At 39.6% G+C, this 15866-nt stretch overlaps 1 protein-coding gene across 3 annotated transcripts; it reads left to right on the top strand.

The window, feature by feature from the left end:
* The first annotated feature begins 18 nt into the window (after nt 1–18).
* XRCC3 (X-ray repair cross complementing 3) lies at nt 19–15631 on the top strand. Of its 3 annotated transcripts, none has more exons than XM_065838142.2 (8): nt 19–339; nt 1561–1643; nt 2003–2140; nt 3546–3758; nt 10167–10321; nt 11561–11773; nt 13553–13599; nt 14545–15631. In XM_065838142.2, the coding sequence occupies exons 2-8, from the start codon at nt 1589–1591 to the stop codon at nt 14765–14767; spliced, it is 1044 nt and encodes a 347-aa protein (XP_065694214.1). In that variant the 5' UTR covers nt 19–339; nt 1561–1588; the 3' UTR covers nt 14768–15631. The 3 variants fall into 3 exon arrangements, with proteins under 3 accessions (XP_065694214.1, XP_071665791.1, XP_071665792.1); XM_071809690.1 differs by having other exon boundaries at nt 14521–15631; XM_071809691.1 differs by lacking the exon at nt 1561–1643 and having other exon boundaries at nt 14521–15631.
* Nucleotides 15632–15866: the final 235 nt, after the last annotated feature.

The raw sequence follows: 15866 nt of genomic DNA, 5'->3' as shown, positions 1-15866 counted from the left end.
CCGCGGAAGAGAACATCACCGGAGCGACAAACGTCCCGCCCGCTGCTTGAGCAGCGCCCCGCTATTGGCTGTCCTGCCGGAGCTGTCCGCAGTTGTCGTTTTGGGGACTTTTGATTGGCCTGCAGCCACTGACGTCGCAGGCAAGCTGCTCGCCGATTGGCTACAGGCTCTTGGGGCGGCTCTGGCGGGGCGTTCGTAGCGGGGCCGAGGGCGGTGAAGCGGTGTGTCCCTGCTGGCCGGGCCGTGTCCCTCTGCTGCCCGCGCCGAAGGTTCCCGTGAGGCCGCAGTGCACGGAATGTTCGGAGCCCTTCCCGGCGAAGGCCGCCATGATCAGTTTCAGTAAGTTCTGACTTCTAACTCTTGCCGGAATGTTGCTTTATGTAGGTGTTGCTTAAAAATAACTTTTTCTTCTTCTGCGTTTATTCTGTTACCAGGATCCATGGCAGCCTCTCCTCCCCCACGTTAAAAAAGGGATGGCTCATTAAGTCGTGTATTATTGTGTAACTGTTATGTGTCTGCTGCAATCCTTCCAACAGAATCACAGAATGTCAGGGATTGGAAGGGACCTCAAAAGCTCATCCAGTCCAGTCCCCCTGCCGGAGCAGGAACATCTAGATGAGGTTACACAGGAATGCATCCAGGCAGGTTTTGAATGTCTCCAGAGAAGGAGACTCCACAACCTCCCCGGGCAGCCTGTTCCAGTGTCTGTCACCCTCACTGTGAAGAAGTTTCTTAAGTGGAAGCTTTTGTGTCCCAGTTTGCACCCATTGCCCCTTGTCCTATCACTGGTTGTCTCCAAGAAGAGCCTGGCTCCATCCTCATGACACCCACCCTTTATATATTTCTAAACATTAATGAGGTCATCCCTCAGTCTCCTCTTCTCCACGCTGAAGAGACCCAGCTCCCTCAGCCTTTCCTCATAGGGGAGATGCTCCCCTGCCTTCATCATCTTTGTGGCTCTGTGCTGGACTCTCTCCAGCAGTGGTCTGAATAACAGTGACAAACCCCACAGTGCTCTCCTAGGCAGCTGTAGTGCTAAACTGTGGTGTTCTAGAGCAAACTATATAAAGAGTGTTTGATGCTGTTACAGGTAACAAACTGATTTGAATGTTCTAATCCTAAATTTGCTTCTGGCTAATCAAAATATATTTAACTACCCAGTGTATGAGTAGTCCTGAATTGTTCTAAATTGCACGTGCATGAGATCTTTTTTCTATTTGAGAATGAAAAGCTCATGTAAAGAGTGGCAGGATCCAAATAAGCATCCAACATATGTACGAAATTCAGTCCAGAGCAAAAGCACTCTGCAGAATTACAACAAATTAAAAGTACTAGTAATTCTTAACTGCAATATTATTAGTTGAACCCTTTAATACCACATATGTAAATGGCCATCTGAGAAGACTTCTGCCAGTGTCCTGAATCATTAGTATTTTTCTAAGATAACTGATAAATATACTGATAGAAAAATAAAAAATAATACCCCTACAAACTTTTCATATTGAATGATGGTAATTCTTTTGTTGCATGTATATCTGACAAAAGTCACTGTAATAACAGGTAATTCACCCCAGTGCTGTATCAGGAAATGGACTGGGACCAGTTTGACTTGAACCCTAAAGTAATTGCTGCCCTTAAGAAAGGTAACTTAATTTGCTAATGTCTCGTTCATAGATCTGTCACCGTAGTTTCTTCCTTTACATAATTGTGTGTTTGTGCGTGTAAGCATACAGATGTACAGTAACATTTTAGAACTGTAATTGTTTCCTAAGTAAGTTTTTTGAGTAATGATAAGTGATGGCTTTTCCCCATTCTTCAGTAATAAATTTCCAAACAATTTTATAGCGTGTATTGATACACTTGAAGTAAATGTTGCCAGCCCAGCTTACAAGAACATAGTGTATATAAACTTTAAGTACGTGAGTAGTAGAAAGTGGGAACACATTTTCTTCTATGCATAAGACTGTAATCCAGCTATTTATAAATATTTTTCTAATTTCAGCCGACATAAAATCAGTAAAAGAGATTTTAAATCTTTCTGGAGCAGACTTGCAAAGATTGATGAAACTATCCAGTGCGGATATCCAGTGCTTACTGAAAACAGTCTCTCTCACGCTGAGGAGAAATAGCATGCTTACAGGTAATACAGTTAATACGAAAAACCTTTTCTATTTATATCCCCAAATACTATCCCTGTGAGAAAACACAGTTTTGGCTCCTCATTGACACAGTAATAGGATTCTGGAAATGAAAAGGCAAGTGGTTTTGTTATGCTGTAGGGAATTATTTAACTATGCTAGGGACAGCTCTTCTGAGACCTCGAAGGTAGATGGAAGTGGATGGGTGTAATTCCTCAGGATGAAGCCTGCTTGAAAGAGCACAGAATGATTCTCCTGCCTGGAAAGCCTGATTAGAGGAAAAAATTATTCCCTCTCCCTTTTGCACTAAGAGTAGTTGAAAAACTTATTATAAACTTTATAAACTGATTTGATATAAATATCTCATTCCAAACCAAGTCTAATAGCTTCAAACCTAATAGCTGTTCAAATGCTCCATGACAGCTCCGTTTGAGATTTGTGTCTATCTCCAGGCCTTGGCCGGGATGCCTGGTACACTGTTTCACAGCCTGCTACAGGTTTTCATTTCAGTTACTGCTGTGCTTGAATCTCACTGACAATGTTTGCCCAGAGTGGAGCTTACCGTGGAGACTCCTTAGAGGCTGAGAGAGGACAAAGAGTTTGAGAGGAGTAAAGGGCTGGATATAAACTATCAGTTTTTGAACAGGCATTCAGTTAGTAGGCCCTGTGGGGAAGACCAGGATGAATTAGAAAGATCAATCACAGAATCACGGAATGTCAGGGATTGGAAGGGACCTTTAAAGATCATCTAGCCCAATCCCCTCACTGGAGCAGGAACACCTAGATGAGGCTACACAGGAATGTGTCCAGACAGGTTTTGAATGTCTCCAGAGAAGGAAACTCCACAACCTCCCCGGGCAGCCTGTTCCAGTGTTCTATCACCCTCACTGTGAAGAAGTTTCTTCTCATATTTAAGTGGAACCTCCTGTGTTCCAGTTTGTATCCATTGCCCCTTGTCCTGTCATTGGTTGTCACCAAGAAGAGCCTGGCTCCATCCTCGTGACGCTCACGCTTTACATATTTATAAATGTAAATGAGGTGACTCCTCAGTTTCCTCCAAGCTAAAGAGACCCAGCTCTCTCAGCCTTTCCTCACACGGGAGATGCTCCGCTCCCTTAATCATCTTCATGGCTCTGCGCTGGACTCTCTCCAGCAGTTCCCTGTCCTTCTTGAACTGAGGGTCCCGACCTGGATACAATATTCCAGATGCGGCCTCACCAGGGCAGAGTAGAGGGGGAGGAGAACCTCTCTCCTCTCTTCACCTACTAACAAATAAGGAAAGCATCCCTTTTAGAAATAAACTTGATATACAGCCTCTATTTTTCTGTCATTGTGTGTTTAAAAGATACTAAATTAAACTTTTTTTTTTTTCTTTTCAATCATTAAAAAAATTCCGAAACTCTGCAGCTCTTCAGCTCTACCGAGATAAAGATCATCTCACCTCCCAGCAGCAGAAGCTGAGCCTGGGATGTTCAGTACTAGATGCCTTGTTAAAAGGTGGCATTCCTTTGGTGGGAATCACTGAGCTCGCCGGGGAAAGTTCTGCTGGGAAGACTCAGATCAGTTTACAGCTCTGCCTTTGTGTACAGTATCCTTACAAATACGGGGGATTAGAGTCTGGTAAGTACGGAAATGTAAATAGTGGTTAATTTGTCGTTTGGAGGAATATACTGTCTTAAAGATCATCAGTGCATTGAAATAGATGCATGTATTCAGTGCATGTCTTACTCTTCTGCAGCAGCATTAGTAATAAGCTGGTTAGTTAGTCCTGCATCTTTACAGAGAGAAAAGCAAGCTGTGCACATACCCTGCATCACAACGTCATTTAATACAAAATTACCATTGGCTGTTGTTTACCTGCCTGCCACTGTGGGTTAAACCAGACACATGCAAACAATATATGAAAAGCGTTGCTGTTTTAAGTACTTATTGACTCCTCAGGTAACAACCACAACAAAGCAGCTTATCAGATAATTTTCCACAAACATCTTGGCTATATGGTATATATTCCCTTGTTGGGGGTTTCAGATTTAAAATAATATTTAGTTTGATAACAATAATTGATTTACAGAGTAATACTGATGGAAATCTAATTGAGGAAAGCTAACATTGTTTTGTACCTCTAATTTTCCTGGTTTTGCCAAAGCAGCTTTATTCTTTGGTTAGAGTATGTTTTCTTTAACCATCTATCACATTAACCTAACTCCTAATTTTTCTTTTTTTTTTAAGTATTATATGCTGTCTTAGAAAGGGAGGAAACTTGTGCCACTTCTGCGAATTCAGTATCCTGGTAGCCTGCCTTAGGTGTGTTTCGGCTCTGATCTTGCTCTTCCTTCCATGCTGCCTTGGCTTTAATTTGGCAGCTCAGTGGTTTGTTGTGGGTGAACTTAATTATTTCTTGTACTATATCCACCCATGTGGAAAAATCATGGAATGTCCAAATGTAGATCTTGCTTAAAGGGCAGTAATTAGCCTGCGGCTTGCATAACTTTGCTTGAAGTTACATCATAGTTCAGAGCAGAAGCAAATGTATTTTGTTTGATTCCTACATGTGTTGCTGCCAACTGCTGCAAATAGTTTGAGTGGAAATGCATTTTATTTCTCCCAATTTATGTGGAAAGAAAGGAACAAACCAGAGTGGAGTACAGAAGTAGGTGTCCAACATCCTAATGGCTCTCTTGTTCCATGTATCACGCCACAGTCTTCCTTGTAGGGCTACAAAATGGCAAGTCTTCATTATTTGTGTTTGAAGATGGTTCTTGTTTCTTATGCACCCAGCACTTGGTGCCACTACGATCACTTTGTCATGTCCGTGTTCCCCATCTACCCGCTCCAAAACGTTTTACCAAAGATAGGACAGAATGTCCATCATATCAGTGCTCCTGTGAGAGACCAGAGCATTTCGGAAGGGCTGAGAGGACAGAATTTTTTGAGGATTTTGAAGGTACAGAGGACAGAAATATCCTGCTGGAGGAGCTGGAGAGCTAAGGGAGTGGGGGAGTACTAATTCTTGCAGTTTTTAACTCTCGGTGTGGTATCTTGCCATATGTTAGGCTGAATACAGTTGTAGCAGCAGATACTGTTTGCATAGCACTTAGAAAATGAAACGGTATCTCTGCAGTCTGTAAATAAGGGTTGTGTTGAGTTTCTTATGAGAAATACAAAGATTAAAAGTTTATGTTAAGTATGAGGAGTTTTATTCTTTAGGGAACTTGAGAAGAACAACAATGCTTAGTAACTATCACAGAAGTCTAGCACTACCAATTGAAGATTAATCTCAGTGCTAAAACTTTGCTGATTATTTAAATTATGGTGGATTGGGTTTTTTGTTTTTAATGCTAGAACTTCCCTCCACTTAGGAGGTGATATTGAAATATATTTCTTTAGACAGTATAGATTTATTGTGTATTTACTTCATTTGACTTAGGGCTAATCTTGTTTACCATTCTCAGTTCTAGGAGGTTGGCAGCAAACAAAGAAAATAGGGCATCCTTTGCCTCAAGGTTATCTTTCTGCCTTTCTAAGAATGTCAATTATGGTCCGTCGCTTGTTGGCTGAATTTCTTTTATATGCCCATATTCATGAGTAATACATTAATATAATGTGACGAATTCATATCCATATTAGAATTCTGAATCAGAAAAAGATGTTTCCTACTGATTCACAGAATCACAGAATCATTCTTGATACATGACAGACTATATTCATAGGATTCAAAATCTGTCCTTTGTGAATTTTTAATGGTTTGCTGTTTTTTTTTAGTGTTTGTTTGTCTGTTTTTGGGATGGCTCTTGGTCAACAACCAGCATAGTGCTTATATCAGCCTAAATATCAGTAAAGCACTGGGATTTGGTGAAATATCTGATTTCTCTTTGGTTTTTGTAGACCTGTGAGGACAGATGCTTATATGATCAATGAGGATGACTGACTTCTTCAGAGTGTCTCTCAGCTTCTTCCTCAGAAGTGATGACTGCTCTGACTCTTCACTTGTCAGTGCTGGCAGCTCCCTCATAAACTGGAAACAGCACAGTCCCAGAGGCTTTTCTGTTTGCGTTGTGCTAGTCTCCTCTTTTTATTTAGGTTATGACAATTCACTTATCTGCAAAGATAGGTGAATATTAAATGCTTTTACCTCATACCTAAGCGTTAAGTTTGGTTATTTGTTAATCTATTTTAGTTATTTGTCAATCTCTTCTAGCCCTTGTACCTTTGCTATGGAGCACCTCCTGTACTTTTAATGCACAGGTGTGTATGCTCCTTAATCAAATGTTTCACTGTGCTTCAAATTGAGAAGCACAAACAAAAGCCGAAGAGGTTTGATGAAGGTCCAGTTGGAGAGCGTGCTATTCCCATTGTACTGTGAATCTCACATTTTAAACCAATGCAAAGTTCATCTGATATATTTTAGGTGGCTTAACTTTCTTAAAGTTCAAGATTAAAATTACATAGTTGTTTTTCAAAATCAGCAACACTTAAAAAAAATTAAGGTTGTCCCACTGTATGTTATGGAGAAGTCACCAATGGACCAGTTAGGTGCTCAGAGTACACTATCAGCTGTAGTAAATTTAACTGGTGTGAAAGAAGCATTGCAGCAGAGCAGAAGATTGGCAGGTGACTGAGTGTTGGTATTTACAAAACTAGACTGAGACAGAAAGTAGCCTATGAAGTAGAACTGCTCTTGAGAAGGAATTAATCTTCTTGATCTTTCTTTTACAAGTGTTCCACTGAAAACAAAACATAACCAGAAACCAACCAACCACCACCAACAAAACAACACAAAACCCCCCCTACCAAAACTGCGTTCACTTGAGCGTTAAAATTGCTTCACAATTTTACAAATAGGATAGTGTGTATCTATTGATCAAGAATTTTAAGCCTATGTTGCTGGACCAGTGGAGCAGAGAGGACCAGATTTTTGCTTCTCAAGCTGTTCTTTCTTGCCTACAAGTACTACAGCTATAGGGTTACCTTGTTTGCCTGTTTTCCTGAGGTATTGGCGTGAAACTGGGCCACAATTGCATATAAGTTTGTAATACAGTAAGATTGCTGGATCGTCTCGTATTATTCTACTTTTGTGTTATGTTTGTTCCTATTACTGTTCTTATTACTGCACTGAAATCTGCAAAGTCATCTTTAGGATAATTTTACATTTCTTTTTCTCCAGGTAAGGTAATTTTGGAAAAAATCTCTTTTTTTTTAGCAAGTTTATCAGGTTTTCTGTTCTGAAATGTCTTGAATGTTGCAATAACTCTGGATCATAATACAATTATCTAATCAATGGAGCACCAATCTATTATAGAAATTCAAATCTGCATTTGAAAAAAACAACCATGAAGTCTCAAGTAACAGACATTCCATCCTTTTTAAGTAAACGAAGGAGAGAACAAGAGACATAGTGCTTCAGACAGGCCTGATTTTTTAGACGGAAGATGATTTCTCTATAAGCCAATATTCAAGGTAAAGAAATCCCTGTTTAAGAATAAAGCAACATTGCACAATTCAGCCATGAATAAGAATGGTAGTTGAGAAGTGTTTCTTTTTAGGAACTGTTAAGTTACTCTGCTAACACAACTCAGCGTAGCTTTCGTTAGTGTGAAATTCAGAAACCGCACGGGCTTAAATAAGCTGCGTATCATGGTGCATTTTCTTCATTTGTTTACTGGGGTTTCAGTTTGCACCGTAATGATTTTCAGTTTTGTGGTGTGAGTGTTGCAAGACTTAGTTGGCTTATCTGAGTATTGGTGCCAGATGTAGATAATGTCGAATTTCTGATTAGAAATTTTTTGTGACTTACCGGCTTTTTAGAAATTGGGGAACTGCAGATGCAACTGGCAATGCATGAACTGCCCTTGGCAAAGATACTCACCCACCTGTTTGGTACTCATCTGTCACTATCAAGTCAGAGAGATATGAAAATTAGTCCAATTAGGAGAAATTAACCTGGGGAAATAGTCAAGAAAGTTAAGGTTCAGCTAACTAACTGTTTAATAACTAGCTATTTAAAGAGCTGTAGGCAGGTAAGTGATATTTACTGTGTTTTCTTCACCTGAGCTTAATACCAGCTCAGATAGTATTCAACAAGCTGCTGGTATCACTGTAAACTTAATGGATTCAAGTAACTGTGGACTCATTTTCTCTTTTTCTGTTCTTCTGTGCTGATGGGAATTTGTATACGTGCTCATTGGTGCCTACAGTATTGCATATGACTTCAGTTGTCGTAGTTACCGAAGGCAGCGTTTATGCCCACAGTTTAAAATCCGGAATTCCATCCACTCTAATGCTAGAACAAAAAAAAATGGGGAAAAGTACCGGAAATATTAACAGTTCAGCTTCTTAGTTTTTCTATATGTTGTGGTTTGGGAATTGTGATCAGATCATGACTGCTCTGATCACTAATGCTTTATCGTCCTTATTCACTGTCGGATGTCGTGAACTGCTAACAACCTTCTGTTCCCTCTGACATAACTACGTACAATGTACATAATGAAATCAGGGATTTAAGAATGGAAATTGAATATTCGAGTGATAAATGCTGTTGGCTACCAAGGCCACGGAAATTAAAAAGGAGTCAAAGTATAATTTGAGCCTGTTATTAGGTTGAATGGAAACAGAAGTTGTGGAAACATTTCAGTACCTCTTATGGAAGGTGTGGCTGATGATGAAGCATTTTTCCATGTATTAATTGAGGAAGGTCTTTAATTCTCACCTATCAAAGACAATTTTTTAAATTAGTGGACATGGGTAATTTGTGGGTTGGTTTGCTTTACCTGACAGCTTTCTGAGTATTTAAAAATAAGACTGTGTATTGGAATTTTTTTTTTTAATGTTTCACATGTGAAGTAGGGTGATTTTCTATAAGAATTTACAGTGGAGCTTGGGAGAGTTAAACTGAAGATGCAAGCTTTGTCTTAAACAAAATCAGGCTTAGACCCATCTTTGTCTTCTATATAAGATTCTCAGAATTCAATACCCCGTATTATATAGGTGTCCATCAGCAGAATAGTTTTATTGATAGAGTAACCATTGATTTTCACTTGATCCAATCCCAAGATCTTTCAGTTTCTGCTATTGCATATAGTTTACTAATTTTTACAGTGGAATATATAGAGAATATATGGAATATATTCTGGAAAATATATAACGGGAATATATATATCCAGTTGCATCTGGAAATGGGACTTTCCACTCCCTGAAGAGTCAGCTTAGGGATAGACTGTTGGGGTGGAAATATTCAGGATGTCTCATGTTGCCGAGCGCATCAGCTGCCAACCTCTGATGCTGCAGCATCAACCACTTCAGCAAGTGGACTTAATCCTTAGATGTAACCCTACAAGTATTAGCTGATAATTCTGGCTTGTTCTGCAATAACACTAACAGTTTTTTTACCAAAAAAAATATATAGACGTCACTTGCAGTAATGTGATTGAACTATAATGCTTTTTATCTAATCTACCATTTTCGGGAAGAGTTAATTGGACTGAGTGATCCTCTTTCAACTGGCTTACAAATTGTGACAATAAATACCCCTCCGTATGTAAATTTAAAAACAAGAAACTTGAAAACAGCGAGTGCAGTTAATCAAAATACTAGTTGTACTGGTTTGGGCTGAGATATTAATAGTTAATTTTCTCTATAGTATAGTGCTGTGGTTTGGATTTCTGACCAAAACTGACAATCTATGCATCGTTACTCTACTTTTGGGTTGGATAAATGGTAATAGTTGTAACCACCCAAGCTGGGTGGTGAGGTGTCCTGCAGCTGTGCAAAACGAGTGGCACCTAGTGGAGGGTACAAAAATCCTATTGTGTCAGCAGGCACCAAAGAAGGAGCCTGACAGCTACAGGAAAGTCATAGGAGTTGTTTTTTGTTGTTCATCATTGATCCAATATGGCTGCAAAAAAAAAAGTAACCTGAATTTCCAGGTACATATGTCCGGCGTTTGAGTGCAGAATATATTATTTATGTGCTGTTAAGAAAACTGTGTTTGTAAGAGCCGTGTTGTAATAGAGGTGATTTCCTTGATTATAGGCGCTGTCTACATTTGTACGGAAGATGTATTCCCAAGTAAACGTTTGCAACAACTCATAGATCAACAACATCAGCTGCGTGCAGATGTTCCAGCTGAAATCGTACAGAAGATCAAATTTGGAAACGGTATTTTTGTTGAGCATGCAGCAGACCTAGTAAGTAGTAGCACAAATTAAGAATGCATCATTATTGCACTGTAATCCAGTAACTACAGGTGGTTTTTTTTATATAGGAGACCTTTCAAAGGTGAACTAAGATCTGTAATGAATACTTCTTAATCTCTGCAATTTGCTGTTAGAGAGTTGTCTGTTGCAGGGTTTTAATGTGAAATATATTAAAAGATAAGTATTATTTAGAATTAATGATATAGTGGATTTTTTAAAGTCATTATGTGTAACAAAATGTAGTAGATTTATTTCTACTAGTTTTACTGCATCTCCTAGGGAGATCTTCTTTGAGCTTGGAGATAGGATATAAATATATCTGCAAAAGGTGACATAATCAAAGCAGTGTGACTCTCTTGCCCCTCTGCCTGTGTCATAGTAGGACTGGAGGGGAAAAGGCACAAACTCCAGTACTGTATTCAGGCCTTGTAAACCCATTTTTTGTGCTTTTTTTTAAGTAGCCATGAGTATGCTCTGTATTGATAGAACATCAGAAGTTCTGTTTTCTCCAAGGCTTGAAAGTAGCACTTGCTAAATCATTCAAATTGTTGGGTTTTTTTAATCATATTTTGCAAGAGTAGGAAGATCTTGTAGGTTACTGTGCTTGCTGTTCATTCACTTGTGCAACCCAGGCAGGAGCTATCCGACCTTTTCCATGTCCCTTTCATTGGAAATAATTAAAGTTCTAATTGTAGTTTCTGGAAGCTAGAGAGTATGTTATTGTATGGATCTTACTGTATGTTGTATAGATCTTACTGTAATTCAGATTTGAGAATTGCAATTTAATTTTAAAGGCTGTGGAATGCTGGAAGATGTTTGTAATTTTGGATGCCTATTAAGCTGTTAGCTGTGAACCTCTACTTAGGTGTAAAACATGGCACCAATCAGAAGAACTGTGAATCTCACTTTGCTGCTTTTTTTGCCAGCATTGACACTTCTGATGTCCAGAAGCTGAGTTTATCACTGTGAGCTTGTTCTCCTTTCTCCTCAGCTGCTGTAGACAGCACTGTTATGATACTGGGCTACAAGGACCTTTCATCTGACTAATATGATCATTCTTACGTGATAGAAGGTGCACTCTACAAAATATTTGTTAGTTACTGGTGAGACTTAAAGATCCACAAACTTGCTTTATGATTAGAAATTCCATCCGCTTGTGTTTCAGCGATGAGATCTATAATTAATATCTTGATTTGACAAATAAAGCTATTTGCTTTTATTTTGTGGTAGGAGACCTTTCACAACTGCATTACCAACAGGATTTCCCTGCTGCTGGCAAGAGGCATGGTGCGGTTGGTGGTCATAGACTCCATTGCTGCTTTATTTCGCTGCGAATTCGGAGCTTCAGATTCTGTCACGAAGGCTCGGTATTTGCAGACATTTGGAGCGCAGCTTCACAGTTTAAGCATGAGATTCAGGACTCCGATAATGTGCATCAATCAGGTATGACATCAAAATTGCTTCTCATTTTGTAGGGATCATTTAATAAATGGCTGGGGCAGGGAAATCTGTGTCTGCAGATTTGTTAGTGTTTTATTTAATACTGTCAACCGAGCGTTAATGACTGATGGAAACTGAAGTTTCCTTAAACTGATATACTTTAAACTAGTAAATTTTAACTTCTTGAAGTTTAAGAGTATCATTTAAGCTTTTATAGACCGTTAAAGTTCCCAAAGGTTGACCACTAAAGGTAACAAAAATAGATATGTACAGCAACTGCACAAAGCATCAAGCTAAAAAGAACAGTTTTTCCTTAATAGCCCTGAGGTTTCCTTCTCACAGCAGAAGAAAAGGGGTAGGGAGAAAAGTTGAACTTGAAAAGTCACAAACAAGAATTTTCTATCAGGAAGAAAGAGGTTCCAGAAATATCAAGCGAACTGTTATTTGTTTCTGTTTGCTAGGAGTTCTGGAACTACCGAATGGGCACTGTGTAAAACCTTGCACTTACTGCCATAACTGGAAGGGAGTGTATTGGAATACATCTACAGCAGTAATTTGAGCAGCTTTCAGGCGTGCACAGTGTTTTTATTTTCACTAAGATTCCCATTAAGATTCAGTAAGATTTAAATTTCAGCCTCAAGTTACTCTAAATTTTTTAGCCAACTTTTTTTTACATAGTCTTTCATAGGCTCAGCTTGCTTTCAAGGGAAATCGAGATTTCCTGTAACTGCTTTTTGAATTTTGGCATTAGTAGAGACAATTTGTTCTCCTCGGGCAGCGTGGCTTGGATTTTGCTCTTTGTCAAGCAGAGGTGTGTGCATTTCAGCATTGTGAACCCAGCCAATGGAGTCAAGTTCCTTGGCTGGCTTCTGGGATACTCTGAGTATGGGCACTTGGAAGAGGCTGTCTGCCTTCTTCATGGGGGTTTTGAGGACCCATCTAGCAAGCAAAAGAAAATTGTTAAGGGTAAGACAAGTCTAGATGTCTGCAGTCTCTACCTTGGAGTGGTTCAGAGTGAGGGGGAAAAGGGCGATTGAAGAGAGATGCTTAGATCTGCCGTCCCATGGGGGGAGTGTCGCCCCAGTGCTGGCTCACAGTAGATGGGGTTCCTGCCTGATGCTCACTGGTGTTTTCCCACCAAATCTGCTCCAAAGGGTCCTTCAGGATTGTATTCCGAGGGAAGGCAACTCACTACATCTGTAGTTACAGACATGAGCTGTGAATATAGTAGCATTGAGGAAGACTGACTGTAATCTATTCTGTACATTATATGTAGAGAAGTACCTATAACTTTGTTTGCTGTACTTTGTGAAGAACTTGTGTGGAAGAATCATGACATTAAAAGACCACAGGCGGAGTCAAGGGGTGTGGATTGTTCTAGGTTGTAGTCAAACTGCTCCATTAAGCAGTTTATCCCTTCAAATGTAGCGAAATAACTGAGAACAGGACACCTTTTGGAGATTTGGGCTTCTGTGCCTTTTGTCTACAGATACAGTATTGGAACAGTTTTATGTATGTGTGGTTTGTTTTTTTTTTCAAAATTCAGCATCTAGTGGTAGTTCAGTTTGTTTAAGTTGTAGCTTAAGTAGTTGTAGCACTGGAAACTAAAATTATACTTCACAACTCCCTTTTAATTTGCCTTGAAAGGCTCAGAGTTTTCTAACTTGGCTTAATATGTGTTCCAATAGCTGTTTTTCTTGGCTCTGTTCCTTTCCCTGCCCTTCTGCTTGCTAAAAACAAGTGCACAACTAGAGATCCACTTCACATGGTTTTCTGCTTTAGGTGACCGATGCAGTGAGCGAGTTGGAAGCTGCTCAGTGCGGTTGTAGGTAAGTCGTGCACAACAGAAATGTAACAATGTCATACACAGCAGCATTTAACCACTGTATTTTTTATAACTCTGATATAAACTACCAGAGCGTGTTAAGAGGAGTGGTGTGTTTGCCCTGCAATGCTGTATTTGCTGGAGATCAGCAATTATGTGCTGTGAAGTGGAGGAAACCATCATACACACTTGGGTGGTATTCCTGAATCAGCAGGTTAAGGGGAAAAAAATCCTTGGAATGAATGGCTCATGTACTTGTTTACATAAAAGTATTTTTGCATCTCTTCTTGTCTCTGATATGACTGAGTGCATTTTCTGTTTGCTTAAAAAAGTGTAGCAACCAAACTTTATTGATTGGTTTTGTTAGTTGCTTAAGGAGATACTAACAGGATTCAAACATGTGTTTGCTGTTTGAATCCTCACTATAGTCTAGTTTTCCTAGATAAGTGAGATGCTACATAAATGTGTTTTTGCAAGAAGTTAGTGATGTCCTCCAGATTTGGAAACAAACACAGAACAAGGATAAGGTTCAATTTTTTTCCCTGGTTATCTTGTAATTCTTTTACAGGAAAAAAAATTAAACTTAGGGTTGAAAATAATACATATGGAGTGTTGGATATGCCCAGCATTTCTAAATATACCTTTGAATGGAATCTGTGGCCAACAGTGACACACGTTGAAAGTTCAACCATTTTTGTGTTGCTGTTTCCCTGTCCCAAGAGGGGACCCCCAGGACAGAGGTGTTCACCGTGGCTGAAGTTGGTACTGAATTATTCAGTACCAAAGCACTTCTCTTCCAGTTGTTACCTTGGTGTAGAGAGAACCTAGTGTATTGTTTTGTGAGCGTACTCTGGAATCTCTGTCTGCGAAGACCTGTTTGTTACAGCAAAAATCAAGATATTTCATACTAAATTCATACATGCAGAAACCTGGAATGCTTGCTTTGTAGTGCAGTGGGTAACAGAGTCTCTCCAGCACTTGGAATAACCTGGGCAAATCAGCTGCTAATGAGATTGATGGTCAGCCGACTGTCACCGCCTGAACAATCATCTGGATTTGTGTCACACCACTCTGGAACTGTAAGGACTTTAAGAGTAGTTTTTGCTCCTCATCTCCCTCCATCCTTTTGCTACTATACAGTTAAACTGGAAGGTGTAAAAGGAATAAAGTAAATCTTTTGCATAGTAAGGCATTGTGCTCCAAAAATGTATCATAACTGCTTTGTTTCAGGAAGGATTTATTAGTCAAATTAAATTCTTTCCTAGAGGATAGAAACAGTGATACAACTCCATTAAGCCTTGTCTACATCATGAAAGAAGATCTTTTTATCCTTGGGGATCTGTTCAGCAGCTTTTCCTCCTGAGAGCAGAGGAAAGCTGGGGCAGGTGGAAGCTGCGAGGAGTGATGTGGCACAACCCATATTAGTGGGGACCTGATTTCTAATGGTGTGTTAATAGCGTGTTGATCTAGAACCAGCATTTACTGCAGTTGTTTTACCTCTCTGGTCCCAGACACAAAGAGGGCTCAAATTCAAGCAGCTGATACCACCTGATGATGTTTCTACTTCTCATGATGCCACTATGTAGAGCCATTCTTCTAGCTATAGGACCTCAGAAATAATAGAAAGCAGCTTTGTCACAAAACAATTATCCTATTTTAAAACAACTTGTAAGTAATATTAGGACTAAAATAAAAATGCCAGAGAGATTTAACATCCTACTGTAAGAACTAAAATTGTACTGCTTTTTTTACTATATGGGCATATCCAGCTTCAAAGAACTTCTACAAATGTTTTGTAAATGGTTCTTTTCCACTCTTTTCCTGCTTTCTATTTCCTTCCCCTCAGAGCAAAAGCCTCTTTATCCTTTTCCATTGAAAAAATAACAAACCAAGCTGATCCCTTGTTCTGTTTGCCTGTTTCTAAGCGGTGTGAGCGTGCCATAGCTCGGGGGCCTGCCCACCTCTGTCTTCAAATCTTTGTGTCCCATGCCTCCTTCCTAACAATTTTAATGAAACTGATTAAATTTTCTCTTCCATTCTTGGCTTGTTTATTTGCCATGGGGACTTCAGCCCCCATGCTGCTCGTCATATTGTACTGATTAAAAAAGAAGCCACAGATAGATGTAGCTGATTAATGGGAGGTGGTCAACCCCAACCTGGACATGGTTTTACCAAAGAGCCTCCTCCCAGTGCAGCTCACTGGGAACCACGTTCAGTACAGTGCACTACACGTCTTAAGGCTCATTTTTGTAGTGTGTCGATAGTTCTTTT

Source organism: Patagioenas fasciata, chromosome 5 (assembly GCF_037038585.1).
Source record: "Patagioenas fasciata isolate bPatFas1 chromosome 5, bPatFas1.hap1, whole genome shotgun sequence".
Lineage (NCBI taxonomy): Eukaryota > Metazoa > Chordata > Aves > Columbiformes > Columbidae > Patagioenas > Patagioenas fasciata.
Note: the sequence above shows the minus strand (reverse complement) of the source record. Positions and strands in the feature narration are given on the sequence as shown.

Bases quoted from the DNA above. Each gene is read 5' to 3' on its own strand.
- XRCC3 (XM_071809690.1), top strand. From the start codon at position 1,589: ATGGACTGGGACCAGTTTGACTTGAACCCTAAAGTAATTGCTGCCCTT. The intron at 1,644-2,002 runs GTAACTTAATTT...TTCTAATTTCAG, and splicing joins AATTGCTGCCCTTAAGAAAG to CCGACATAAAATCAGTAAAA. The intron at 3,759-10,166 runs GTAAGTACGGAA...CCTTGATTATAG, and splicing joins ATACGGGGGATTAGAGTCTG to GCGCTGTCTACATTTGTACG.